A 27,697-nucleotide genomic window follows, 5' to 3' on the forward strand; every position below is an offset into this window, starting at 1 on the left:
TTAAAACCAGCTTAATTATTTCCATGGATACATGTCTGCTGTTTGGCAAAAGGTATTTTATACACTTTCTACAAGAATAAGCATAATTTTCAATATATCTCTGAAGGGTGGGACCCTGTAATTTAACCATAAAGACAGAATTTGTACTCCTAAAATGTGACAATTGTAGTGATGCCTCACTTGAAGGTGGTTCTTTGGAGCAGAGGAACTCAAGTGCAGGAGGAGAGTGCGACAGGCGTCTCGACATAGAGCTCACTGTGTGACATGTCACGACAAATAGCAATCTCTGACAACAAAGCAGCGATCAAAGCACAGGGGCACAGACAGCACGAGAGTTTACACCAGCTCTAACCTGATCTGGGGAGGAATGCATCAGAAACTGAACCAGAACACTGGAAACGGAGCAGTGGGACATCTCAGACAGCATTGCTGAGCCTCAGAAGGTGGAGCTTACATATTAAAATTATTATTCCTTTCTGAAAAATAGATTTGTGGTGGCTTGTTGGTTTTGTTTTCGTGTAAGAATTAGTCCTTGTAACCCTGATGCAGTGTCTTAGTAACAGTCAGGATGTTGTTGGAAACAGTCGTTCTGCCCGGGAACACACTGTGGCCTCCGGCGCAGCCCGTCAGTCCTGGGATCCATCCCTGTGATCCCCGTGTGCTTCCCAGTGGCACTGGGAGAGCTGAGTGCTTCCTTGGCTCTCACTGCAGCAGCTGCCCCGGCAGCCCTGGCTGTGACTGAGCAGCAGAACACCAGGCACATCCCTGCCTCAAGCTGTTGGTGGTGTCACCAGAGTGTCTCATCCTTGCTTACCACACCCGGCATTTCCCTGCGGGATGCATGGCTGTGCCCTTCTTGCAGTGGAACACCTCGGAGAAGGCTTCAAAGTTCTGCAATGAGCCCATCACCCTAAACAAAGAGAAGGGACTAATTTACATGGGAATTGCTGTTCTGGGAAACAGAGAGCCGTGTCCAGAAAGTGGTTTGGAGCCTCAGAACTTGATTACAGTTCAGAATATGGGATACTTTAGGAAATAGAGGTTATATGAGCAATGAAATCCCAGAACAGAGTGGGTTTGGTCCTCTTCCGTCCCCTATGGATTGGCAAATTCACCAGGTCAGGTATAGGTATGTGCTCTCCAGCAGTGTCCGACAAGCCATGGGAGGAAATCTGGAAGTCAGTCTGGAGTTATCTCGTGTGTTATCAGACTCTCCTGTGCTGCTGTGGTGCAAGGGGGGTTGAAAGGAGTGAGTTGTGAGTTAGTAAATGAGTAAAACCCACCTGTACTTCAGAGGGCTGTGAACGTCTGTCTTTATGGACTGACTGGCATATTCTGGTCTGTAGGAACCACACCAAACCTGGAAAAGGAGGATTCATCATTAGTGGGTCAGTATTAAAGGGAATGCAAGTTGGGAAGCTTCTCACTGGCTTTCCTAAGAGCCATCCCAGTTTGCTATGATGTCATTGGAGTACGCTTTATAGAGAGGCAGAATAGATGCAATTATTTACTAATTAGCTTTTGTTTTACCAAGGTCTTGGATCAAGATCTGGTGCTATGGGACAGATCTATCAGTGCTGGCTTTCACCCAGGTGTTTCCTCCCAACAGTCTAAGGGCCTGAGGCACAACCCTGAGTGTTCTCACCTGGGCAAAGTTGAGGAAGAAGAGCTGTTTGTGGGACAGGTTCAGTCCAGGCAGCTTTGGCTCCTTCCCTTCCCGTTCCAGCCACTTCAAGTAGGCCTGGAAATGATTACAGATTGACTCAGGAGCAGTAGGAGGTGGATTTTGAATGTTATTTTGTGGGGAGGGATTTTAGTCACCACGTGAATGAACCAACGTGGTTCCCTTTTGTATAAATTTTCTCTCTCTAATACAAACAGTACAGAGAATTTTATGAAAAAGCTGTCAGCATAAGCACTGTTGACTTCATAAACTCTTTCTACAGGTATTTGTATCTGGAAATAAAGTGTTAAGTCTCCTCTGCTTCTCTATAGTGATGATTCTTCTCTCTTCAGGTAACTGCTCATTAAATAGCAGATAACAACCTTGCTCAATGTTAAATCCATTACCTGTTATTGTTACACATTAATTGGCCAATTTGTATTTTTAGGGTATATTGACATGATGGAGACAAGTTAATGTGTCCTCACGCTGGTTAATTCCCAACATTCTGTTTCTGCAGCCTCTCAGCTGCTGAGACAGTCCCAAAGCATGAAACAAAAGGGAGAGCTGAGGGTAAAAATAGATCCAGCACCACAGAACATCCATGGATTCTGTGTGCAGGCATTTTGTGTCATCCCACACGGCTCCTCCACGGCTGTGATGGCTTTTAGAACAATGCTAACGAAGTGATTAATTGGAATGGTGTCCCTTACGGTTGAAATTTAGATTTCTGAAAATTCAGGATGTTCTATAAACCCCCTTAACACCATACTCACAACACCAAAGATAAAAGGTTTTCCTGTGACATCTGTTTGGGTTCTTTGCAGGGAAGAACATTCCCTGCTCACACCTGAGCTGCACCTTTGGGCTGCTCCTGGGTGCAAGAACGGCAGCAAGCCATGGGCACATGAGCTTCCAGGTGTACAATTGAGGCTTTAGCTTTTGGAATATGGTAATAACATGTTAATTGTCAATTTTTTAAAGCACAGAATACCCCCCCCCCATTGCTGGATGCCAGGTAAATTTAACTCACAGGGTGTTTGAGGGTTACCTTATAAGCCTGTCGGACTCCTCCGTTATCTGCAATATTTTCTCCTAATGTGCTTATGCCACTGACCTGTAAAAATAATCATTTATTTACTCTATTGTCAGTAAAATCAGCAACTCTAAGAACCACAGGTCAGTCATACAACAGCCTGACGTGCCTGGTGCAAAGGGAAGCTGTGACCTCATGCTGGGACAAGAAAAGAGAGAATGAAATTAAACAGATCACAGGCTAAGAGCTGTAGATTGGAACAGAGAGAGCACACACAAATATAACATGGACAGAACTCAGGCTACTGCTGGGCAGAACATCACTGCACACAGACCCTGGGCTTTCTGGGCCACACCAGTGTCCCCAGTTTATCACAACCCTTGTGCCTTGCTCCCAGAACAGTTACCTGTAGGAGCTGGGGTTTGTGCTTATCCTCCCTGGGCATTCCCTGTTCGAGTCATTCTTTGCACAAACCCAGAGCCGTGGCCCTGGTGATTGTGGTTGTTACTCACGTTCTGTCCCCCCGCCAGCTCCCAGGTGTAGTTCCCGTACTGGTGCACCATGCAGAGGGACTGCTCCTTGAAATGCAGCGCTGAGAAGTTGCTCCACCAGTCCAGCATGTTCCCATCTTTGTCAAAATTCCTACCTGCAGGAAAACCCGGGGAAAAAAGCGAAGTGGTGAGCAAGATTTTAAAGCCACCCTTCTTCCAGTGTAGCACCTGGGATGTTGGAGCTGCACTCCCTTTCTCTTTCCTCCTTGGATTAAGATGCTCAGAAATGTTTTGGGCACAGTTTATTCTCATTGTCACAAGGGAATGGAATTGTGGTCTCTGTTATTCCCTGATTTCCTGTTCACTCAGCAGCCCTGACTCCAGGTATAGCACCAAGGCCTGGTTTCCATGTAACAAAACCTTCCCTCACCTCTGAGGTGTCTGAGGTGCTGGTTCTGTGTGTCCACGTGACAGAAATGAGGTTTATAGAGAATTAAAAGCTGGAATTGCAGTTCTGGAGTTTGTGTTCTTGGCTCCCTGGCTAGAACAAGGTTTTTCTTTGCTCTAGAACGCCGTTTCTGAGGCTGTGTTGTGTGTTTATGGGTCATCTGCACAAACTTAATGAGCATAAAAAAACAGCTTGAAGAAAACCCACGTGTAAGAAATTATTGACTTGTAGAGTCAGAAATGAATTTTTTCCCCAAATTCTTTTACATGACATTTGACAAAGTTAAAAAAGTAAAATTATTTCAAGCATTTGTGTTGAAAAACAAAGTCTCCTGGGATTTCAAGGCACTACTGACAGTTCTTCTATCCCCAAAAACATTGTTCACAGATTTCACTGTATTCAGGAGCACATGGATTTGCTTGCTTTGTGTTTCTGATCCGATGATGCTGTAAAAGGAACATTTTTTTCCTGAGAATTGTCATTGCCTCACTTTATTTTTAACATCTGCTTATTTCTTGTGCTCCGTTCAGTAAACATTCCCTGAAGAACCTTCCACAGAGTGTTCCCAGTGTGCTCCTATTGCTCCTGAGCTGGATGTGACTGTGCAGGGATCTTCAGTCCCAGCAGTCTGTCACTTTAATTCCTGCCATGCCACGAGTTTTAGCTGGAACAATAACATTTTCTCAGTCATCTCCTCACCATTGTCATCGAACCCGTGAGTGATCTCATGCCCAATAACCATCCCAATCCCTCCAAAGTTCAGGGCCTGGGGCTGGTGTTTGCTGAAGAAGGGGGGCTGGAGAATCCCAGCAGGAAAAACTGCAAAGACAGGGAGAAAGAGGGAAATACCGTGAGGTGGCTTTGTTTCCTCATCCTTGGCACACAGATTGTTTGCTTGGTGTAAGGGTCAGGAAGGAACATAAAATATAAAATGATTAGAAACAAGCTCATGCCTCATGTGAAATTGTTTCTCTCTTGATAAATGGAAAATGACAAGTTAATAAAGGTTTAATTTAGCACATCTGCAGCTACAGTATCTCCCTGTTTGAGACCCAAGGAGCATTTACATTAAGCTTAGCCTAACTTGGTCCATAATGTTTGCTGCAATGAGTCAAGAACAGAATGTTTAGGAGCTGTCCTTTGGAGACAGGCAGAGTTTGTGTGTTAGAGCTGTTTTATAGGGGAACAAATGGAGGCGTTATTGCTTCATTTGGGTTAAGGAGAGATCAGAAATCATCTGCTGATACCAACAACACTTGGAGGGTAAAACATGCTCATGAGTGATTCCTGTAGACCACCAAGGGCACTCAATGCCACCTGGGGAGTGGGGGCAGTAAGAGATTTGTCCTGCTACATCCTGCTGGCAAAAACCTTATCCAGAACCATAGGATTTGCTTTTCATCCCTTCTACACAAGCTGAAAAGCAGAAGTGCTTCTAGAGGAATTCAGGCGGCCAGTAATTCAGTTTAGTGAGATACTTTCTGTGAAGGGAGATATTGAAATTCTATTGCAAGTAGTTAATTCAGAGACAAAGCCCTTTTTGGCTGCACAGGTTTTATCCATACAATTTTGTGGAGAAATACATAAACCAGACTGCAGTAAGACAGAGCAGTGTGGAAAATTGTTTTCTCAAGCTAGAGACATGAATAAACAGAATTTAACTGGCATGCACACTATTGTGGGTGGTTGTGCTTGGATTTTTTCACAGGCATACTCATCTCCAAGTTGCTTAAATGAGTTACTTTTGTATGACTTAAAAGGACAAAGCTGAAGAGGAACCAGGTGGCTTCAGGACCCGAGTTCCCTGCCTGGAAAGCTGATTACAATCTGTGTAAAATCACTGGGGATAAACTGGGAGCTGAGGTTGGCCACCAGTAAAGCCCCCAGGAGGGCCCTGCCGTAGCTGAAGGTCCTGGTGCTGCTGTACCTGCAGGATGGAGGTGAGTGGAAGCTGCACACAGGAAAACAGATTTTGGGTGAGGTCAGAGGGCTAAGTTATCAGCAATTTGGTGTTTCTGCTTTTAGCAATCATAGAAGTTTTCTGTTGTGACTGTTGGTAGATTGGGCTGTTTCCACTCCTGGCCTTTGCTCTGTGAGCAGGATGCAATTACTGTCTGGCTTAAAACCCCATGGATTTGTCCTTCTGTGTTATCAGTAGTTGAGTAGCAGTTCTTCCTGGCAGTCTGGGAATTTGAAGAAGCACTCCTAGGGGCAATTATCTATTGTCTCTCCTGTTTGGGGTGCTCAGAATTCAGCAGAGACTCGTCAGTTTTAACCTGAGCTCCTGCATGAGGTGTGAGCTCAGGTAGTACAGGGAGCCAGGCAGGGTCTGAAGATCTCCTGTGCTAAGAACAAGGAAGGGCAGCCCAGCAGCTCTGCAGAGCCCACACAGCTGATGCCCTGGGAGCAGAGGCAGGTTTCTGCAGTCTGGGATGGCTCCAAGCAGTGTAATTCCAGCGTCATGTGCACAGAGCAAACTGCAGAGCTGCCCGTGTGCTATCAGAATGTGGGAGCAGGAGCAGCCCAGGACACACTGGGAGCATTCTCTGGGTGCTGGCACTGGTGCTGTCCCAGGCTTTCAAACCCCAGGCTGTTCAGTGACAGGGTATAAACTACACCTGCCAAGGAGGGGGAGCTGAGTATTCATCAACAAAGTGCTTGAGCTGAACAGCCTCGCCCAGAATTCCCAGATGGGCACAGGCAGGTTTGCCTCTGGATGCAGACCTACACTGTTGTGTGGATAAAATTAGTTAAAAGGGTTTAAACCTACCTATCTGGTTCCTGTTGGGGGAATAGAATGCATTGACCACTGCAGCTCCAATTATCCATCTAAAAATAAATGTTGCACGCAGTTAGTCATGACTGGTTTTTTTTTCCCCCCCCCGACACTTTTGAAATTTAATTCTGGTTAAAAAATGCAAGGTATGTAGGAAAGGATTGTAAGGAAATAATCCTTTCAGGGATTATTTATATATATATATATATATAAGTAATATGTGTTTTTTTAATATATATATATAGATGTACATATATGTATATATATATGTAATACATATATAACCAGGAATGTATATATGGATATATAAAGAAATATAATTTCTGTATTAGGAGAAGGAAGAACCTTATAAAAAGAAGGAAAATCCTTCTAAGGAGATTATATAAGGAAAGGATTGATGTAGGAAAAAGGGTGCATTGAACACAGCTGTAAAGAATTCCTGATACCAGGAAATACCTGGTGGCTTGTTTATGGGTGCCTTTCATCCAAAACACACAACATTCAAGGGGAAAAGCATTTTTCACTTTACCTTAGAATTGTTTAGTTCCTTGATTATCTCAGCCACAGGCATTCCCAGATACCCACAGCATGAGTTTAACAGTCCCACCATTAAGCCAGAATTTAGGTTGTGTCTGTAACTCTTTCTGGAGACTCACATGTCTTGGTCAACTCTCTCTCGAAGTTTTTTCAGGCCCTTTTGGGCTCCAGCTCGCAGGTTTTCCAGGATGTTTTCAAAGTAGTTGTGTTCACTGAAGTTTAACTACAGAAACAGGGGTCCAAGTACATTAGTCAGCTGAGCAGGAAGAGGAACTCCTCGTCCCCCTGAATGTCCTCTAAAGAATGTTTTGGTTGCATGGTTTCACTGAATAGTTGGCTCTTTGCACCAATTATTTATTAATATGTTCATTTTAATGTCCTTGGAAAAGGCAGTTGCACAGGTACAAATATTCCAGTGGCAAGAAAGCAAATGCAGGTGTTGATTTTGAGATATGCAGTGAGATATGCACAGAATACTCACATTAGCATATTCCAGGTCCAGTTTCTCATTCTGATCTTCCAAAATATAATCTGGGTAGCCAATTTGTTCTTTGATTGCCATTGCCTGGAAGAAAAGAGTTGAATGTTTCCTGTTAATTGTGATTTTTGTTGGGGTGTTGTTGGGTTATTTTTACTAAAGTTTCAATGCAAATAATAGTTAAATGTTTGGGGGTTTTTCTTCTTATTGGAATGGTGCTTATGGTCTTGAGTTCAATTAAAAATTGGAAATGGGTTTTTTTGGGGAATTGCATTGTCTCCAGTTGGCATTTTTATTAATGTGGGCTAACAGAAGATTGAAAGAAAACGACAATGCATCAGGATAATAATGAACATCTAAGTCTTTTCCTCTTGTTTGTAGAGAAACTGGAAATGGTGATACTACAAAATTCCAAATATTTCATGTTCACAAGGGAATACTGAAGTTGCTGGTTATCTCTGACCTTCTCACGAGCTTTCTCCTTGGATGCCTCGTCCATCCACTGTAACTCATCCAAAGTCTCCACGAACGCTTCGCGGATCTTCTCTATTAAATCTCGGACCTGAAAGAGATCCAGGGAGACATTCATCATTCACATGCCCTATTCCCAGGCACAGCTAAGGAGGGGTGAAAAGCTTCCTGCTGGAAGGTGACGTCCCCGAATTCTGTGCTCTAAACCATGGTACTGAGCATCTAAAAGAGCATCACAAATGAGTTCTTGCACCTTCTTGACTGGCGGATAAGTCTCCCAGGCAAGAAATAGGGAGCTCATACCAGAGGGAATGGGCACTGTGGGCATTGTGGATGTACAGTAGTATGAAGGGTAAACTACATACCATCCTCTTGCTCTCACCAGCAAAAGTCTCCCGGACATACATTGCTCCCACCGCGTTCTCCATGTTGTTGTTGACGTAACTCACGCACTCCCTCCAGCGCGCCTCCTCCAGCGTCGTCCCGTACAGGGCCTGCAGCACAAAGCCCAGCATTAACCCTGCCCCTGCAGCTCTTCCAAACCATTGTCTAGAGGGCAGGTTAACCCAAAGGTTTCCACTGCTGTGACTAGGTTTGTTTGGGGATTTCATGATGTAATCATGGAATCACAGAATGGTTTGGCTTGGGAGGGAGCTTAAAGTTCATCTCTCTCCAAAAGCCCTTGACATGGTTATTGTGTTGACCAGGCTGGATTTGGTGGCAGTTGTGCTCTCCTCTTTAGGAAGAGAGGAAATACCTTCCTGTAGCTGGCCCGAGCGTCCTTGAAGCGCCGGCTCAAGCTGCTGACCCGGTCGATCACCAGCCGCCAGATGAGGTAGTTCTGGATGGTGCTGTGTGAAGAAGCAAAGCTGAGCTGAATCCCCTGTAAAAACCAACGCTGGTGCAGGCAGCCAGAGGGGAATCTCAATTTTGAATGGAGTTAAAGAGGGAAACCCTTGCTACCAGTCCTGGGTTTCGCAGCATCTCAGTTAACTGCAGTCATCCAGCCTGAGGACTGGGCTGTCATATCTGTTCTGGGATTAATTTCTTGTTTTTCTTCCTTCTAGAATGTAGCAAGAACTAAGCCTGTCATGTATTTTTTTCTTCCCATTTAACCTTTTCTAAGCAAGCAGCAGGTGAGACACCTTGTACTGCAGTACTTGGACTTTGAAACCTCCAAAGGCATTTCCTGTGTTTTACAGGAGTGTCATTTTTCCTCAGAAGCTCAGAACTAGCAAGGGGTCCCACAATTGACATTTCAGCAATCCTGTGACTTCTGTCCTGCATATCCTCCAGTTTCTTTACCTGGCTGAGTACTTGGAGATAATTGCTTTCAGCTCTTGTAGATAAGGCATCCCATACACAACCACCTCTTCCTCCGGGTCCACCTGAACACTTACTGAAGACATGACACCTTGGATGAAGAAGGTCCAGTTAAATTCCTAGGCAGACAGAGAGACATTCCAATGTTGGATGTTGAAGTGCCTCAGTAACTGGACTTTTGACAGTCTTATGACCTTGAACGTAGCTGTTCAGTAGGACAAAGCTTTTTAAGAGACTCTGAAGACAAGATTAGGAATGGGAATGATTTTATACCTCTTTGTTGAAGCACTGATAAGTTCACAAAGCCATTTCCAACTGGCATGGAACTCAGAGACCTGAAGTATGAGACTGCTCATGAAACACTTACGTTGAATGCAAACTTTTCCTGCAGCTCTGCTAAGGTCATTTTGTTGTACAACAAGGTCACATCGTGCCTTTCCTCTGCTGGGGTGGTGGCCTGAAGACATTCACAAGGTTATTACTGGACTCAACTGACAGAAATATCAATGGCTGAAATCACATGCAGGTGCATTTGTATACATTCAAATAATGTGCAAATAAACCAGTTTGTTTGGGAAAAGGAAAATCATTTGGTTGTGCCCAGTGCTGCTTGCAAAAATTCAGGGCAGGAACTTGAGTCCCCCCTGTTCAATAATGTTTTAGGGATAAGTTGAGCCAAGTGGTTCCCTCTGTCTCCTTTAGAATGGAAGCCTGCTCTGGGGGATTTTTAGGGTGCTGTAGATTACTAAGGATGCGAGGGAGCCTGTCCTGGTGTTATCCCAGTGCCTGGATAGCAGAAGGTACATGATCCTGCTTTAGAACAGCTCCAAATAGAAATAAGGCTGGGACTGGAGCAGCACAGCAGCAGTGTACACAGCAGGCAGAATTAGAGACACAGAGGCTCTGATTTTTGGGCTGCTCGTGGCACAAATGTCTTCTTCCCCCACTTTCTTCTGAAAACTGCTGCACAAACCAGCAAGAGACTCTTCCCCCTCACCCCTTGCCCCCCACAGCTTCCTGAGGAGTTCTTGATCTCTCAACTCACATTTGCAATCTCTGTTTCAAGCTCCATGACCTTTGCCATTTCCTCTTGGACAAAGGAATCATCTTTGGACACGTTCTTGTCTTCCCGGATCATTTTGGCGATGGTGATCATGAACTGCAGATAAGCTTCTCTCACCTGCATGCAGACACAGACCGTGTAGAAAAGGTTTGCTGTCCATCATTTCATAGAATCCCAGAATGGTTGGGGTTGGAAGGACTTTAAGCCCATCCAGTGGCACCCCCTGCCATGGGCAGGGACACCTCCCACTATCCCAGGCTGCTCCAAGCCCTGCCCAACCTGGCCTTGGACACTTCCAGGGATGGAGCAGCCACAGCTTCTCTGGGCACCCTGTGCCAGGGCCTCCCTACCCTCAGAGGGAGGGATTTCTTCCCAATATCCAATCTAAATCTCCTCTCTGTCAGTTTGAACCCATTCCCCCTTGTCCTGTCACTCCAGGCCCTTGTAAACAGTCTCTCTTCACTATTTCTGTAGTCCATCTTCACATTTCTCAGCAAACCATTCTCTTTGTCATGAATACCTTACAAGGCACTTGCCAGCCTCAAAACACACTTTCTGCTTCCCTGTGCCATCCAGCCTTGGTATTCTGAGTTAGAATTACTGCTTGGGCAAAGAGGAGGCTCTGTGCTTTGAGTTACTCTATGGAACAGCGATCCCTACTAGCCAAAATTCCAGGGCAAACAGGGAAGGTTTGAGTTCTCTGAAAGTAATACCATAAATATTCTCAAGTCTGGTTTTAGTGTCTGAAAGAAAAGCTCTGTTTCAGACAGCTCCCAATGACACCTTTGCTTTATTCCTGATGGGAGGCTCTGACTGATTTTTGCCTCAGAATGGACCTTGGTGCTGAGGGAGTGCTGATCCCTGATGCAGGAAAACTTGATGCTACCTCTTCTTCTCACATACTTTTCTTCCTCTGTAGACCTTGGAAGCCAAATAAACACAGTGACTGTGGTGAAATTGAGTCTGGGCACTTACAGATGATGATTTGTGGTTTTAGGTTGAATGCTGAGCCTTAATCAGGCCAGACTCCCCCAGGCCTCAGGAGGAGTTTTGCCAAAAGATGCTGGACTAGGCACAGGGGGAGTTTGGGTCATCAGAGCTGGGCTCATTGTCTGGGGGCAGTGAGCTGGTAAATACAAATAAAAAGGGGTTGTGTCTCCTCCTTGGTCATTAGGATTAAAAGCACAGCCTCAGCCCCCCTGCTTTGTGCCTTCAAATTAAAGCTGTATTGAGCAGAACTGGTTTTCTTTCGCTAATTTAGGATTGTCTCTGCACTGTACCTGATTTCTTACCTCCTCCAAGTCAATCTATGTCTGACCTTCATGCCCCAATGCATAAATACTCCTCTTTTCTGCTGTGAGTGCTGCTGTGGAGGTGACACTTGCAGGGGAGATTCCTGGGTCAGCAGCTCCCCACATTTCCCAGCACAGCTTCCTGGAGATTGTTTTGTCGCAGGAGCTGGCAACTCCTAAAGGTGCCCAGGAGGTGTGGGGACAATCCTCTATAAACCTCCCAGGGCTGTATTTTAGCTATATTATATATAAAGTGTAGTCAAATACACTGAAGTGAGAAGAAAACTCTTCCCACTGATGTTTTCATCTGCCTTTACAACCATGAGACAAAAGAGTCTCAGATGCTGATTGTTGTCCCTCTGTATTCCCTTCCATTCTTGTTAGGAAGATTGGTTTGATGCTGGCCTGCAAATACTCTTTGTTAGCAAGGCATAATTGAGGAAAATAAAATGTACTAAAGCAGTATTTTCATCTTGGAAACAGACAAATTATCTGGCTCTGTTTGCAACAGCTTTCTGTGTATTTACAGAAACAGTGTTTTTGCAGAATCAGTGTTTTTGCCCTGAGCATCGGCAGGGAAAAGCAGCTAGAAAATAATCTCTCACAATTTCATGTAATTTTGGGGGAAGGGGAGAGTAAGTGGCAGCAGATTCTTACTTGCTGAGCATCAGTGATTCACAGGAAGATACAAGCAAATCCCCTGCACTGAAAATGTGAACTTGGCCTTCAAAATGAGAGACTGCCTAAGCCGCAAAATATGATTTTATTTCCCCACAACCTCCTTCATGAGTTGGCCAGTTCTGGGGAGGCTTGATATTTATACAGTTGTTTAGTCCTTTTGTAAACTTCACAAAATGTTGGCTTAATTAGGAAAAAATGTAGCAATGAATGTCACAGTTCCATTCTGATTGTTACATCCCATGGAGATTCATATATTGGGGTTTTCCAAAGCACGGGGATCAACAATGAAGTTGTTTTAGTGGCTCAGAGTACATCAGTACAAGGAATACTTACTCTTTGATAGTTGCCCCCATTAAAGTAGTAGTCCCTGGATGGCATTCCCAAGCTTGGCTGGTCAATCTGAAGGAAAACACGTTTCTCTGGTTAGTGGTGAACAGGAACTGGGGTTGGCCAAAGGAATCCTTGAAAGGCAGCAGGAAATGCTGTGTGTGCCACCCTGTCAGTTGGAATGACACTGCTGCCAAGCACTCAGAGAGTTTGGGCTCTCCTGGGTCTGGGGCGAGGTGGAAGGTACAGGGTGAGGACAGGAAGGATCTTAGTGTGGGTTATAAAGCAAAATCTTCAAGTAATCGCTGAGATTCAAGAATAAATTTAAGTAACTTTTCTAGGTTGCTTGACTTGAGGGCTGGGCTTCCTTGCACAACCATTCATGAACAAACTCTGAAATACTCTTTATGTATTTTAAACCCATGGTTTCCTGCTATATATTAAACCTCACCATCATTTTTGTAAGTCACAAGAATTTGCAGCCCTTAAATGCTGTAAATCAGCAAAGTTCCATTGATTTTGGTTTCTTTTGCTGTAACAAAAATTACGCTGCCATAAAACATTTCCCAATATGTCTTTCAGACAGATCTGACACTTGGGGTACAGAACTGCTGCCTACATTTTGCTGGAATTATTCTATGGGAAACTCATCTGTCTGCAGTGTAAATAATTATCCATTATGATTCTGGCATAGAAATAATTCCCTGTAATTTTTTTTCTTACATAAATGATGTGTCTGCTGGAATCCCGGTCATCATTCCACACGAACATGTCGATGAGGACACGTTTGTTAAACCTGGAGTTCATTATGGAAAGGTTTTCCTCCATGCTCCAGCTTGGCTCTGGGAGATAAAAGGGAAAACAGACTTAATTTATCAATCTGTGTCAGACTGATTGAAACTGTGCAGTTCATGAGCTGGCTGCTGAAATTTTTGAGATCTATTTAAATGGATCAATGAGTGTTAAATGTGTGATACCCTGACTTCTGTTTGTGAAGAGAAACTGCAAACAGGGCATTTAAGTTGGTGACAGTGGCCTCCCTAATTCAGTAAATAATTCTGACTGAACCCTTCCAAGCCCAGCATTACCTTTGGTCTTATTCCAGTCTGCAGAAGCCACTGGCCAATCTCCAACCATCCTCAAGGCCTCCAGCAGAGGCAGGGAATCTCGTTGCTCTATAAGGCCTGAGGAAGGAAGGACAAATTCTGTATTGTTTTCACAAAAAAGTAAAATCAAGAAAAATAAGTCATGGGCCTAACAGCTTAAATTTGCAACTGAATGTGTCATAGCAAAAAATAAGAGATATCATGACACCATCCTACATTAGTCTTCAGAAAAGGAATGAAAATACTTCTGTGGCTCCAGTAGTGATTTGGAGTGAATTGGTTTGGGAAGCATGAGCTGGGACAGGTTTGTGCCTTCTGAAGGGAAGGCTTTGCACCCATACCAGGGGTGAGTACCCGACATCCACCCCTTCCACATCCCAAATGGGTATACTGAGGTTTAATGAAGTACCAAGGCACCTTCATCCATCTGAAGATGAGTTTTCCAGGCAAGGCCACATGGATTAGACTGATATTGACTGGATTTTGCTTAACAGAACATTGGTGCTTTTGTACACCTGGTGTTGAACAAGGGAATCAGTGGAACAAGAGACTCACTCTCATTCATGCAGGACTTGTAAAGGATTTTAGCTTTCTGAAATGCTTCTCTGTCCCCTTGATCTGAAGTCTCCAGCACACCTGGGGAAGGAACCATTGCCATGAGATTTTTGCCCTGGAGAGCTTTGATCATTTTACAGAACTCCCTGAGGATTCAGGGCTGTGAGAAGCACTTGTAGGCTGCAATTACTGTGAAACTTGAGAGCTCTTCATGCTATTAATGGAAAAAGTGTCAGGAGGAAGGACTTGCAGACAGCTTGTCCTGCTCCTTTTGGAGTCAGTACCCAATCACCTATGGCTAATTTTTAGTTGGGAACAGGATGTTCCCACAAAATGGGTGTAGTAAGAGATGTAGAGATTAAAGGAGCAGAGAAAAAAAAAATCCCAATCCACCCTTCTTCTGAGAGTTTATTTCTCTGTCTGATGTGCAGTCAGCAACCTCTGAAACTAAACACAGGTGCCTAAGGATGGAGCAGCCCCATCCCTACCTTTCAGGATGATCTCCAGCTCATCTCTCAGGATGTCAAAGATGCTGTATCTGGAGCTGGTCTCTGGGATCACGTGCCGGTTCAGCCAGCCCCCGCAGGCGTACTGGTAGAAATCCTTGCATGGGTCAGCTGTGGGGTCCATGTTCTGGATTATTCTGGCAGCTGGGCATCAAAATTGGAGAGCTGAATTCCACAGACTGCCCAGGAGTCTCTGGGACTACTGGAGACTGTAAAGGAGCTGCCTGGCAAGACTCATTCCCACAAATTATGACTTGAGGAATCCTATTTGCTGCTTAAAACTTGATCTGAATGGCAGAAAAGTTGTCCCAGAGCACAAGGTCTTGCAGGGAGGAGTGCCCAGTGCTCCCCAGGGCACCAGTTTAGGGACTGCTCAAGAAACCAGTGTTTCTTGGGGCTGTTGGGAACATCTGTGCTGGAGTCTCACCTCTCTTGGGGCGTAGATGCCAAAAATAAGAAGGTGAATGCTCCAAGAGAGAGAAAATTAAGTCTAAAGGGAATTCTCTTATGCTTATAAATACAGATTGTGTTGGTCAATCCGTGTCCTGGTGGCTCAGAGCCAGAGCTGAAAATTGCCACACTGACAATTTTCCTGTGCTGCTCCCTTACGAATGATATTCCTTACCCAAGGGGAAACCTCATTCCTTTTCATCTACTTCAGCCTTAAACTCTGAATTATCTCTTATTCAAGCTCAGTACCAACACATAAAGCCTCCCCTCTGCAGCAGTAATTCATAATAACCCCATTACCTGCTGTCACACACCCAGGGGTGGTACAGATGTTGCCCGAGTTGGTGCCATAGTGGGATCCTGCAGGGAGGGGAGGAGGAAAACAGATGGAATGAGTTGTTTTGGAAGGAAACTGTTCCCAAAGTCACTCACCAGAGCCCAATCTCAGTGACAGCTCTGCTTGGTTTGAGAGCAGGCGAGTGAATGTTGGTGCCAGTCACAGACATCAAATGACAACCGTGAAGAAATCTGGGGATTTTTGAGGGAAATGTATTGGCAGTACCCTTACAGCAGTCTTGACAGTGAGTTTTATCTCTCCTGGAAGGAGAATAAGACCATCTTTTCTACCTGCTAGCTGCCTCCGCAGTCTTCCTGACACAAGCTGAAAGTACAGAATCCTTTTTTAGACAATCTAGTAAGATGCTCTGAGCATCTTCAAAGTCACTGAGACTGAGAGGTTTAAACAGGGGGCAAAAAGCCCAGAGCTGGGTTACTGCTCCCACACTGCTTTGAGCCACCAAGATCAAATTTAGGAAAAAAATTGCTTTTATTTCTCCAAGTATTTGTGTGTTGGGGAGGGGGAGCCTGTCACAGACTTGTTTGGCCACAATTTCATGTGGCCTCTAAGGTTGGTCCTTGCTGCTCATCAGAGAGGTTGTCCCTAACCTGGAATTTTCAGGGCTGATGTAGAAATAAGGAGACTGTGAACCTGTGTTCGAATTTATTTGGCCTTGAGTTAAGCATGGAAAAGGCCAGTGGAGTCCTGATCTTGGCTATTCATTTTCTATTTTTGAGTGCTTAGTCTTGGTTTGTGCAATTCTCCCAGTGCAGAAGATCCCCAAAAAGCCAGTGCACACATCATTTCTGAGGCTGAGTATTCAAGGGAGTGTTCTTGTGATGCTGGGCAGGTGTCAGCTCCCTCCCGTGTGCTGTTCCCTGCAGAGCTGCACTGGGAGGGATCTGAGTGCCCCAGCCTGAGGTCCTTGGCCCTGGGAGGAGGAAATTCACTTTGCTGGTTTAATTTCCCGTTTGAGAAACTGGATGTCTTGGTTTACTACTTTGGTATCCACTTATATCAAGTAGACAACTGTGTGGTTCCACACTGAATAACAAAATCTTGGTACTTTCCAGCAGATTTAGCCATTTTTAAGCTTTATTTTTGATCCTTGTTTGCAGAGAAGAGTTACTAGAAACAACCCCTTTCAATGCAAGTAAGTGCTTTGTATGAGAGCAAACAAGATACAGTAATTCAGAGAGAAATAAAACCGTGGGGGAGAAAAGAGGGCTTTGAAGTTCATCAGTGGAAGCGACATAAAAAGCCCCCACTGTGCTGGGGAATGTTCAGGGTTCAGCTGAGCGTGGCCGTGCTGGGTGGGAGCACATCTGCATGAGAAAAACTCTGTGTCCTGCCCTGGCTGGTGTCTGGCAACCTGAACAGGGGAGGAGCAAAATATGTGGAACAATGGGAAGCTTCACAGAGATAGTTATCTTTTTCTTTTTCTTTTCTTTTTTGTGTTTGTTTCAGCATTCGTTGGGATTTTTTTGTGTGCTGGATGAAGCTAAGCCCAAACTTTGGAGTTTCTTAAACTGTCTCATAATTTTAAAACATTTTAAAAAGCCCAGGGTATCTCCAAGGGGAAAAATGAAATACTTTGAGGAAAAGAAATGAGTAGTTCAAGAGCAAAAGGAAAGGAGCAATAGCAAAGAGCAAGGTGAGGAAGAAATAATTGTACTACAAGAATTTTGTGTATCTCTTACTCTTTTGCAGGGACCAGGCAGAACTGAAATGAAACCTTTCTTCTTTCATTTATTTATTTATTTTAAAATCAAAGCTTCTCTCTTTAATATAACTTCAATTTCTGGAACCCAGCTGCTTTGAATGAGGCTTGAACTCCCCTCCCTTCCCCAAGCCGTGTGATTGTGATGCTGTAACTGAGCAGGATGAGCAGGGGAGCCAGAGCTGGTTTGGAATTTGAGGGCACACTCAGGGCTCTGAAACTCTGCCCCAAAACCAGATCATGGGAAATGGCTGGGGAAGAGATCTCAGTTTACCTTGGAAAGTGTCTCCTTTGTTTCTCTATCAATTCTCTCCTTTATTCCTCAGTACCTTTCCTGGCTCTGGGTATGACCAACTCTGCCCTCTTTGGCTTTACAATGTCAGATCTTTGCTCACTTGACTGCAGCTTTGTTACCTGCATCTTCCAAAAACTAGAAATGAACTTAAAATGCACCTTTTGAATTCTCAGCTTGGCAGCTCTGCCCTTTCTTTCCTCAAACTACTTCTCTGAAACAACAGCCCAAGTTTTTGGTAGAAATACCGGTATTTCTCTGTTTATTTTCCTCCCTGGTTAAACATGGCTGACAGGTTGAGTTACAGTGACAGAGAGGCTCCTGCTTTGACATCCATTTCAGTCTGATACAGCAGCAGCAGAGAATTGATCAGGGAAGAGAAGCTTTAATGGAGATAAATGAAATGACCTGAGCTGTGGGACAGCTCCAAATGGAAGAAAATGAGGGAAATTAGGCACTCCAGATGCTACTTCAGAGGTGAGCTGCTCACCTGAGATATAGCAGAGCTGGGACATACTTCAGACCCCCTGAGGTCACTGTAGAGATTTTTATTGTCTTAATTTGGCCTCACAAGGAGCCACTGAACCCTGTCACATTTCCTGGCCAGCAGCAGGAGCCAGGAATGACTTGTGGCATCTCTGGATGGCTGCAGTCCCGTTCAGCAGCTCACCTTTGGACTGACAATCCTTTTCAAACCCAAGTTGCTTTTCCACAGCCTTATTGAGGCTCCTTTATTAGGGAACAAAAGCCAAGCCAAGCCTTCTGCAGGGCTCTGGAGGACACAGCTTGTGTGTAGTGTGTCCCCACTGTGCTTTTGGAGGAGCACAGATGGCTGGGGATGGCACACATGGAGACAATTAGAGGCACAGTTGTCACTAGGCGCTCACGTGGGAGCTTTTACCTCTCAGCACCTTCCCTGTTCTCAGATCTCCTCTGCAGAAGTGCTGTTGGCACTGCAAGCTGCCCTTGTTGCTATTAAAACAGGGATTTGCTCACAACAAACAACAGAATTGCCAAATTCAGGTTTTCTTTGTCAGAGAGGGCTGCCGGTGCTAGGTGTCAGCATCTTCAAAAGGAGCGCAGAACACGAATGTTCAGTTTTATTCCTCCTTTCCTAGGATTTCTTACCCATGAGCATGGCTGAGCAGAGTTCTGTGTGAGAATCAGTAAATTGTGTGTGTGTTTGCCCATTTTGCAGCCCTGCATGGCCTGTCACTCCCCATTAAAGCTCTGCATTCATGTAGCTCCATCTGACTATGACTGAGGAGAGCCTTGCCACCTGAATGTCATCATGACTCGTGTGTTAGCTGCCACTTCTTGAAATTCTGCATCTCCCCTGAATAGCTGCCTCGTTAATGAAGGCTCCTGACGTCAAAGGACAATTGGGCAGCAGTCAAGGAGAGGAGCCAGAGCTCAGCCACAACCTTGTCTCAGTTTAGATACTGCTCCTGCTCAGCAGGCTGGTGTAAATCTGTTATTCGAGTGCCCAACAATCACATTCAGCATAGGAAATGCAGGAAAAAAAAAGATTTTTTTTTTTGAAAATCCACCCCCAGAACAAGGTGCTGCTTGGTTTGTATTTCTGTTTGTTTGGAGCCTGCCTAGGAGGAGGACAGAAGGCCGTGACCTTGAGCTTCCTAACAGCCAACAGTGACAACCTGTAGGGCTGCAGACAAAAAAATATCTGTGGATCTTCCTCCTGAGAAGGCAACTTGGGAGCCAGAAAGTCAAAGAAATAGCCAGAATTACAGGAGCAACAATGAGGTGAGGCTGGAGGCCGTTTGGAGCTAAGTTGCCTGGAGGAGCTGCTGAGCGATTTGATGTGTCAGCTACAGTGAGGGTTGAGATGTTCCTCAGGCTGTGACCTTTCCAGCAAGGGATGAGCTTTGGAGTTTAATAAATACTGAGAAGGAGCTGTGAAAAGGCTGCTGAGATGAGGGTGTGGGTGTGAGGGAAGGATTGAGAGCGTGGTGTGTTCAGATCCAAACCCGTCGGGATCCTGCTTCCCTTGTTAGGATCACCCAAATATTACTTTATTCTTCCCACGTTTTCTTTCAGCTTGTTTAGATGAGGAGTTTTTTGGGTCTGAAAACTTCCTTGGATGTCAAAAATCCCCAAATTGTGTCCAGAACTCTGTAACTGCACTGCTGTGAGAGCTTGAGTATTTTTGTTGGCTGGGAATAGAGATAAAAATCCCAGTCAGCATTAACAGAACTCCAGGAATTGTTCCTGTACCCACAGGCCTATTTCATGCACCACAGTGCTCTTCTACAGGATATATACGAGCAGAAAAATATTCTCCCTGAACCACAAAGCCTAAACATGCCTTTATAAATAAATAAAAAAGAAGTGAATGCAAAGCAGGACAGGCCATGCTTTAATTTTCTAATTTAATTCCTAATTACAAGCTAAACAAAATTATTTTTAGAAGCCTGGGTAGTGTCATTCTGATCAAGGATGTATCAAGGTGAAATGAGAAATCTGAATCTGCTCTTAGTGAACAATCCAGTGTCCCATAGACATTCCAAAATCAGCATTTCAGTGGAATTAGAAATAGAAGAATCCCAGGATAACGTTGTTGGTTGAATGGTGCTTAGCCACACTGTTTTTTCTTGTTCTGTGGCATTTATGTGGCACAGCTTTGAACCAGAGCTGCTTTTCCCTTGGGGAGTCTGGGATTTGAGGCTTTGGCTGAGCATTGGGAATGGGCTGAAGTGTGACAGCAACACAGATCCAAGGGGGACATTGGGACAAAACTTTTCAAGACAAAAAAAAAAGATATTCCTGCTGCAGGAAGAGTCTGCAGAGCTCCTTTTGTCTCAGTTCTAGACCCAGCTTGTTGACACTGCTCTGTAAGGATGAAGCTCCTGCTGCTCATTTCCCACCTGGAATTCCCTAAAGCTGCTCCAGCTGTGAGCTCGGCTGGGGGCAGAGGCACAAAGTGGCTCCAGGGCAGAGCTGAACACCCCGGGTGGGGTGAGAGGAGTGCAGGGCAGCAGAACATCAGCCCTGCACTCAGGGCTCAGCCCTGGAAACACTTCCAGGGAAAGTTTAATTGCAGATATAAGCCTGCAAAAATTAGGGTTTAGACCTGTTTTCTCACAGAGAAGCCTTCCTTAAACACATGTAGTGAGCACAGACTCTGCCTCTGGATTTGGATGAGACCAACACTAGGGCAAATATTATTAATAGCTGACTTATGGATTTTCTGGACCCAGCAAATGATGTAGGGCAGATTTCTCAAATCCTTTATGCATGCAGGCAGCAAAACCCTGCCTAGCTCAATGTTTGATACAGAAACTATTCCTCTAGGACCTGGCTCTGGGGAATTTTTTTCCTCTCATCTCCTGAGCTAATAGAATAAACTTTCTGACGAACTTTATGAATACCAAATACTCAGATTTTGCCTTCAACTGCTGGTAGCAAAAGGAGTGAACAATAACAAGGCTTTTTTCATGAATTACTGCTCAGAATTGTGCAGTGTTTCACTCACAAGTGCTGAAAATGCAGCTCCCTGCAGCAGGGGAGGCAGAGAGAGTGTGAGGAGACAGCACAGCCTTGCTCCACTTTTGCTATTCCTACTTTAATTTAATTCTCCAGTGTCTTAACAAAGCTCCCAATCCAAGAGGCTTTAATGGAAGTGACAAACATGAGGCAGAGCTGCTCCCAAGCATTCGATGCTTCACAGGGTTTTAAAGTGGGACTTTGCACTTGGTGTGCCAGTGGGAAAACTTTGGCTTTACCAAGTGTGCTCTGCAGTTAAAATATTTAGGCAAAACACTTCAAAATAACGTGCCTCAATGTCAGGTTTCTGGCAAGACATTTGCATTCAAGTCACTGAAGCAAATCACACTTAGAGATCCAACTGCCTGATGGAATATTTTAAAAGTCTCCTTTTCCTCACCACCAAGTGGCTTTTTTTTTTTTTTTTAAGCTTTCACATTGTAATAAGCAATTTCCCCTTCAGGGAGATTGTTTTTAGAAGTGTTTTAAAGCAGCTGTTGCTTTAAAAACCCTGACAATAATGAATCTTGGCTTGTGCTTGTATATAATAAGGGAATGTCAGTCCTCACACACAGACACACACCTTCCCTCCAAAACAGCGCAGCAGCTTTGTCAAAACAGCTCTGAATTCAACAAATTGCATAAAATTAAACAAAAGCATAGAATCTTACACAGCATAATTCAAAATTTAAGTAAAAGCCAACATAATCTCTGAGCTGGGAGCAAGGCAGAGAGAGCCCAGTCCCTCACAGAGGTGACCTCATGGTCTCCCTGTATTTATATTTTCACTTAGCTCTGCGAAAAAAGGACTTTTTCTGCTGTTTGCAGAGGGAAGGGCAGGATTATTCCCAGGTTCTTACCTCTGCTGCTGGCATAGAGGATCACCAGGGCGACGGCGGCACAAGTCATGAGGAGCAGCAGGACAGCCAGCCCGATGGCCACAAAGCTCCAGGGCTTCTTCCCAGATTTGGTCGATTTTTCCACAATATCCATTTGACTTTCTGATTTCCCCATTATTGTAACTCTAAATCGGGGAGGGGAGGGCGAGAAAGGGTTAACAGCACGGCTACATCAGGACAGGGAGAAATGCATGAGAAATCAGGGAGGAAAATAAAGGAAGCAGAATAAAAGCAAGGAGAGAAAGAAAACTTCCAAATTATTACATGTATTTGTCCATTTGATTGTCCACAGATTTGCCAACGTCATTCTCCATCTCCTGTGCCTGCGTGTCTGCTCTCGGGGGGGGCTGTGCTGCCCCGGGCTCTCCGTGGTGCAATGCCAGAACTTCAGGAGCCTCTTTGGGAAGTGTGGAAAAGTCTCATGACCAGGTTGGGCAACTCCTTTCGCCCGAGCAGCGGAGGAGGGGGGCAAACTGCCGCCTTCCACTCCCCACTTCCAAAATATTCACGCCGCTGTGAAGAATTCCCTCCGTGGCGCTGGGCAGGTCTGCAGGGCTCTGTTAACAGCCGAGGAATCCAAGCTGGGATCCTTCCAGGTGCGAGCGCCCTGGAGCGGCTCGGTGGCCAGCGGCGATGCAGGATGGGGGCAGCGGGGCAGCTGCCGGGGCTGCGAGGCTGGGACTCCCCGAGGCTTCTCCGAGCCATGCTCAGGGTTGGGAGCTCAGCCCCGAGCCCTTCCCAGCTCCAGGGAGATGCTCCGGGGGAGGAGAGGGCGGGATGGGCTGGAGGAGCCCCGTGCCGCTGCGGCTTCTTCCCGGGATTCTGTCATCCCTGGAATGCCGCTCGCTTATTCGGCCTCTGCGCTCGCAGGAGAGGTGGGAACCTGCTGAAGCTCTCTGGCTTCCCAGAGCGCCGGCAGCTTTGGGGTGGGATGAATGGGATGTTTGCAAACAGGCTGATTTGTGGGTTGTTGCAAGCAATGCACAGAATTCCTTTATGGAAATCTGGCTGGGAGCAACTGGGAAAGGCAGCAAGAGCAAGGGCAGGGTGATTTCCCTTGTGTTTTGTTTCACTCTGCTCCAGAACCGACTTCGGGACGAGGGAGAAGCAGGTTGGTTCGGGGGTGTTTTCCCCTGAGCTGCCGCAGTTCATTCACACCGTAGAAATGTTCAGGTTGCGCCTTTGCACTCCGAGTTTTGTGAGAGTGCAGGAGGAGGTGCTGGGGGCAGAGCAGGGATTCCTCTGTGGCTCTTTGCTGGGAATGGACACACAGTGTTCCAAGAATAGGGAACAATGAACACCAGTTCCTTCTGCCAGGAGCCCGAGTCTCCTCTCCCAGTCAGCACTCTGCCTCAAAATCCCTGGGAGAATTTCCTTTTGCTTTTTTTTTTTTTCCCCAGAGTCATGTTATCTCAGGCTTCTGGCAAGTGTGAAGGCAGCAATTCCCATTCCGCCAGCTGAGGAGGAGTAGAAGAGCACAGGGATGTGAGATGCACGCGTGCTCGTGCAGATCCTGGCTGTCCATATGGGAAAAAGAGCTGCAGAAGGCAGGGTCGCTTCTAAGGACAAAGCTATACATTTAATTAGGATTTAAGTGATCTCTCATTTCTGTTTGCAGAAATTTCTACAGCTAAGAAAGCTGAGTTTCCTGTGTTTATGGGAATCTTTCTGGTTGCTGAGCAGTTTTACTCCTACCTTACAACGTAGCTGGCTCTGAGTAGGATCTGCCTGGTTGAGGTCTGTAACACTACGATAGGCAGGTGCCTCACAGGACTTAATGTGCCAACTTTTGTAGATTGAATGTAGTTTTTTTTGTAGATTTGATGTGGTTATTTTTGTAGATTTAATGTAGTTATTCTCATAGATTTAATGTATTTATTCCTGCACTGTGGCTCTAAGACACTGCAGGGTATTATTTTGCCCATTTTGGAGGGGGAGAATCAAGATGCCAAGAATCCAAGAGCTTTATTCCTTCTGCTGTGCTAAGTGAAAAAAACCAACCCAACTCAAACAAACAACCCAACAAAACTCAAAAGCCCCCTAATTTTCTGTGTGAGGAGCAGCAGCAACTGTAAAGGACACATTTGCAGAATCATTAATTTTGATTGTCTTGAGCAGCTTTGTGTGGTCACTGGAATGGAGCAATCCATCATCCTGACAGTGCAGCAAGGTCCCCGTTCTGGTCACTGCTTCGAAGGGGACAGACCTGCTTTGATTTCTGACAGTCTCGGGATCACCTTGGAGCCTCTGTGGCAAAGGCAACTCGATGCTGCGAGGTGGAATGGGGTTGCTTCGTTATTTATTTTCCCCTAAATCTCACATTCAATTAAATTATTCATGATTTAATCACTGCCTGCAGAAATTCTCTTCTGCTTTCCCCCTTATTTTACAAAAGAGCTTTAAAAGGTTAATCCCTCTTTGCAATCCTGGGAAGGTGAACACCGGCCTGGGGATTTCTTCTTCCAGAAATTGAGGAACAGTGGGGGTTTTCAGTTCTTGGAAAACATCCTCTCTCCCCAAAGCAATGTGGACACAAAACACATGAAGCAACGAGGCATTTGCTGTTTGGGTTGGGCCACTTTGAAAGGATTTTTCCCTTTTTGCTTACATTGTAACTTTGCAGAGGAGGTTCTCCTGTTACTGGAATTTGGAAGTGTAAAGAGCTCGCAGTGGCAGGGTTACAGCTTGAAAAAGCCTCAAATCAGGGATTTTTACCCTTGGATCCTGCAGGGATGGGGCTTGAGCAGCCAAGCTGGATGACTGCCTCTTTGTGGGATGTGTTTACTGGGAACTCGGAGACCCCACATATGAATATTCACTCAAAAGGTGCTTCCCCAGGCACAAGGCATCCCCAGCTGCACAGAACTACTGAATATAGAGAGGGAGCAGCTCTGGGGTTTTCTGCAGGTCTTTTCTTCTGGGGAAAAATTCTCAGGTCTGTGAGGAATTTATGGTCAGAGGGCTCCAGCCCTGGGCAGCAAATATTTGAGCTGGTGCCTCACTTGTCTGGGAGACTGCACTTGAATATTTTTGCTTTCATATTTCCCCTGGAGAATCTGGAATAACCACGGCTGTGCCTGGGACACTGAGCTGGGATGAGACTGATCAAGGATATTTTTACCTTGCTCAGAAGTTTGGTTGCTGTGTCCTAATTGCCACAATGTCGACTTGACCTTCAACTCCTCCTTTAGGAGGAATTGATCCTGAAGATAGAAATTGTCAGGAGTTGTGCATTTCTTCTTCCCCTCTCCCCATGTTTGTTTCGCCACTGGTGTTGTGAACCTCAAAAGCTTTGTGGTTATGAGAATATATGAGAATATATGACCTAAAATTATATATATATATGCACCTAGTATTATTGTATGAGAATATATTACCTACTTTAGGTGCCTGCCCGATTTTCACACGGTTTTTAATCGGAGTATTGATGTGATTGAATGCTCTGGGTCACCTGAATGGATGATCCCATGGTTGCTGCTCCCTGTATGCTCCCAGCAAACCAGGGACTGGATGTGCAGTAGGGCAGTGATTTCCCAGCTGGAGCTCTGGGGTTCTCCTGCAGGAATTAAACAGCTCCACCAAATGTAAAAACAACTCCATGTCCTAAAGCAATCCGAGCCAAGCAGGACGTGGCAGCATCTTTAGTGTGATTTGTCTTAAGAGTTGTTGCCATGGAAACAAGGTCTCCATCTCTATCTGTTACATCCTTATAGACTGATCCATAGTGAGATGTGAGGGAAATTCTCTTACCTCTGGATGTCAGGGTTTGTAGTTTGCCCTGAATCCTTTGCCTATGCCAAAAAAAAAAAAAAAAAAAAAATTGATTTGAGGCAGTCCTGTGTCAGTGGAAGTGCAATTCCAGATGTGGAATCACTTGCATGTGAACTGCAGGTTAGAAATGACCAACTCCTGGGTGTGTGAGGGGTAGAGGTGTGGGGAGCAGCTCCAAAACTCCTCAAAGACTGCTTAAAATCTCTTCTGTTATTTACCTTTTTGGTTTTAGTACAATAAAGAGCCATGAGTCTGGAAAGAGAGCTGTTACCTGTTGTCATCTGGGTATCAATGTTCAGGTTACACAGATATAAAGATCTATTTCTTCTGTGTATATAAATTAATCTAAACAGGAAAACTCACCTGAACCAAGATTTATAATGCATGTGTAAAATGGTCAGTTTAGTAACCAGAACAATGTGCATCATTCCAGTCAAAATGTCCATAAATGAGATTCGTATACACTTTTAACTTAAATACAGAAGAAAATCTGAAGCTGTAGGGCAACATTAAAACAAAAAAAAGCCCAACCCCACAGCCTCACCCCAGTGAATCAGCAGATGCCTGGCTCCAGGACAATGGCTGGATGTACCCTGTGATTTATTGTGGCAGGGATGCTGCCCACAGAGGAGAACTCATTGTGCTCAGAAATAATGGGTTTGTCTCTGAGAGTCAGCAGAACCCTGTCATCTGTCAGCCAGCATGAAAGAAATAAAGCTCAACATTGAAATATCTTCTTGGAGCAGGTTGGCTGCCAGCTGTGTGGGGTGGAAGTAAGTCCTGGTGGAGGCACATCTGAAACAGTTCAGAATTGGGAAAACCTCGAAGTTGAGGCGATGTTTCAAAACTCTTCTCTTGCTCTCCCGTTAGAGATGAGCATCTTTGGAGCACCCTCAGAATTAAAAACTCCCAGCCATCAGTGCTGTTATGCAGGAAAGGTGCCGTGGCTGCTGCCCTGAGTTTCTGGATGGATTCACTGCAGAGAGAAGCAGGTAAAAAGGTGAAGGTGTCTTACCTGGCTCTTGTGGAGGAGGTTTTTCAGCTGCAGAGGTGCCTCGAGCAGTTTCTGGGATGGAACTGCACTGTTTGTGTTTTCTGGCAGTCAGAAATAAATGTTTATTCATGTTACCAGCTCTGATCCCCTTCCAGGCTCTCTCCAGGAATGGGCTTGCAAAGTGCTGTGCCCAAATCTCCCTCTCCCCCTCACTCACACGCAGGTGGCTCCCAGTGCCCAATGAATTAAATGCTCTGCTCTGAGACTTCTCAGGGAGATTTAACCCCTTCCAATGTGTCAGAAATCACTGGGTTTTATGTCTAGACTGGAAAATAGGTTGTGTAGCAGGGATGCCTTTAAGAGGACAAGGTGATTTCCTGGCTTCTTAGCATTTGGAGAATTCTCTTCTATTACAGTAATTAATTCTTAGGAAAGTTCTCATTTTCCATGAGGTGCTTTACCTTTTTCCCCAAGAGGGTTTTCAAGACTTCTGGAATGCAGTGTCTCATTTTTACATTTAATTTCAGTATTGTAATTATTTCAGTGCTGCAATTATATTCTTAATGATAAAAGCACTTCAAAACTACATGCACATGGCTTGGAAGGTATATTTTTGCATTGCTTTGCTGTATAGGACAGATTGCAAAGAAAATAAATCTCAGATATTTTACCTTAAATTATTTTTGGTTACAGAGCACATGCAAGTTTCAGCTGTTCCATTAAATGTACTGCTTTTAAAAATGACAAGGAGATAATTCCTGTTTCCAAGGAAAGCTGTTCAGACCAGTTGAAAAATTAGAGTATATAACCCCAGTCCTGTATTTAAACACCCGGCACATGTTATTTAATGCAACACAGAAGTCCAAGCCATAAAATCCTCTTCAATAAATTATTACACTCAGTTTCAGCAAGACTGTGAATTTCTAGATTATCAAAATCCTTATAAATATGCTTAACTTTCAGCAAACTTCCCATTT

The 27,697-nt window shown here is 44.9% G+C and overlaps 1 protein-coding gene across 3 annotated transcripts; it reads right to left on the reverse strand.

Annotated features, from left to right (window-relative positions):
- On the reverse strand, nt 1-26,895 carry MMEL1 (membrane metalloendopeptidase like 1). Of its 3 annotated transcripts, none has more exons than XM_048326597.1 (23): nt 26,742-26,895; nt 21,917-22,080; nt 15,504-15,563; nt 14,736-14,897; nt 14,248-14,328; nt 13,675-13,770; nt 13,310-13,428; nt 12,593-12,658; nt 10,269-10,403; nt 9,591-9,680; nt 9,206-9,342; nt 8,658-8,751; nt 8,266-8,394; nt 7,893-7,991; nt 7,433-7,516; nt 7,071-7,174; nt 6,409-6,467; nt 4,338-4,457; nt 3,212-3,345; nt 2,715-2,780; nt 1,646-1,741; nt 1,284-1,360; nt 1-910 (listed from the first exon to the last, which is right to left on the reverse strand). In XM_048326597.1, exons 2-23 carry the CDS (start codon nt 22,068-22,070, stop codon nt 811-813), a joined length of 2,262 nt encoding a protein of 753 aa, XP_048182554.1. In that variant the 5' UTR covers nt 22,071-22,080; nt 26,742-26,895; the 3' UTR covers nt 1-810. The 3 variants fall into 3 exon arrangements, with proteins under 3 accessions (XP_048182554.1, XP_048182553.1, XP_048182552.1); XM_048326596.1 differs by lacking the exon at nt 26,742-26,895 and adding an exon at nt 22,258-23,120; XM_048326595.1 differs by lacking the exon at nt 26,742-26,895 and adding an exon at nt 22,220-23,119.
- Between the last annotated feature and the right edge of the window lie 802 nt (nt 26,896-27,697).

This window comes from Corvus hawaiiensis, chromosome 22 (genome assembly GCF_020740725.1).
Source record: "Corvus hawaiiensis isolate bCorHaw1 chromosome 22, bCorHaw1.pri.cur, whole genome shotgun sequence".
NCBI classification, from domain to species: Eukaryota; Metazoa; Chordata; class Aves; order Passeriformes; family Corvidae; genus Corvus; species Corvus hawaiiensis.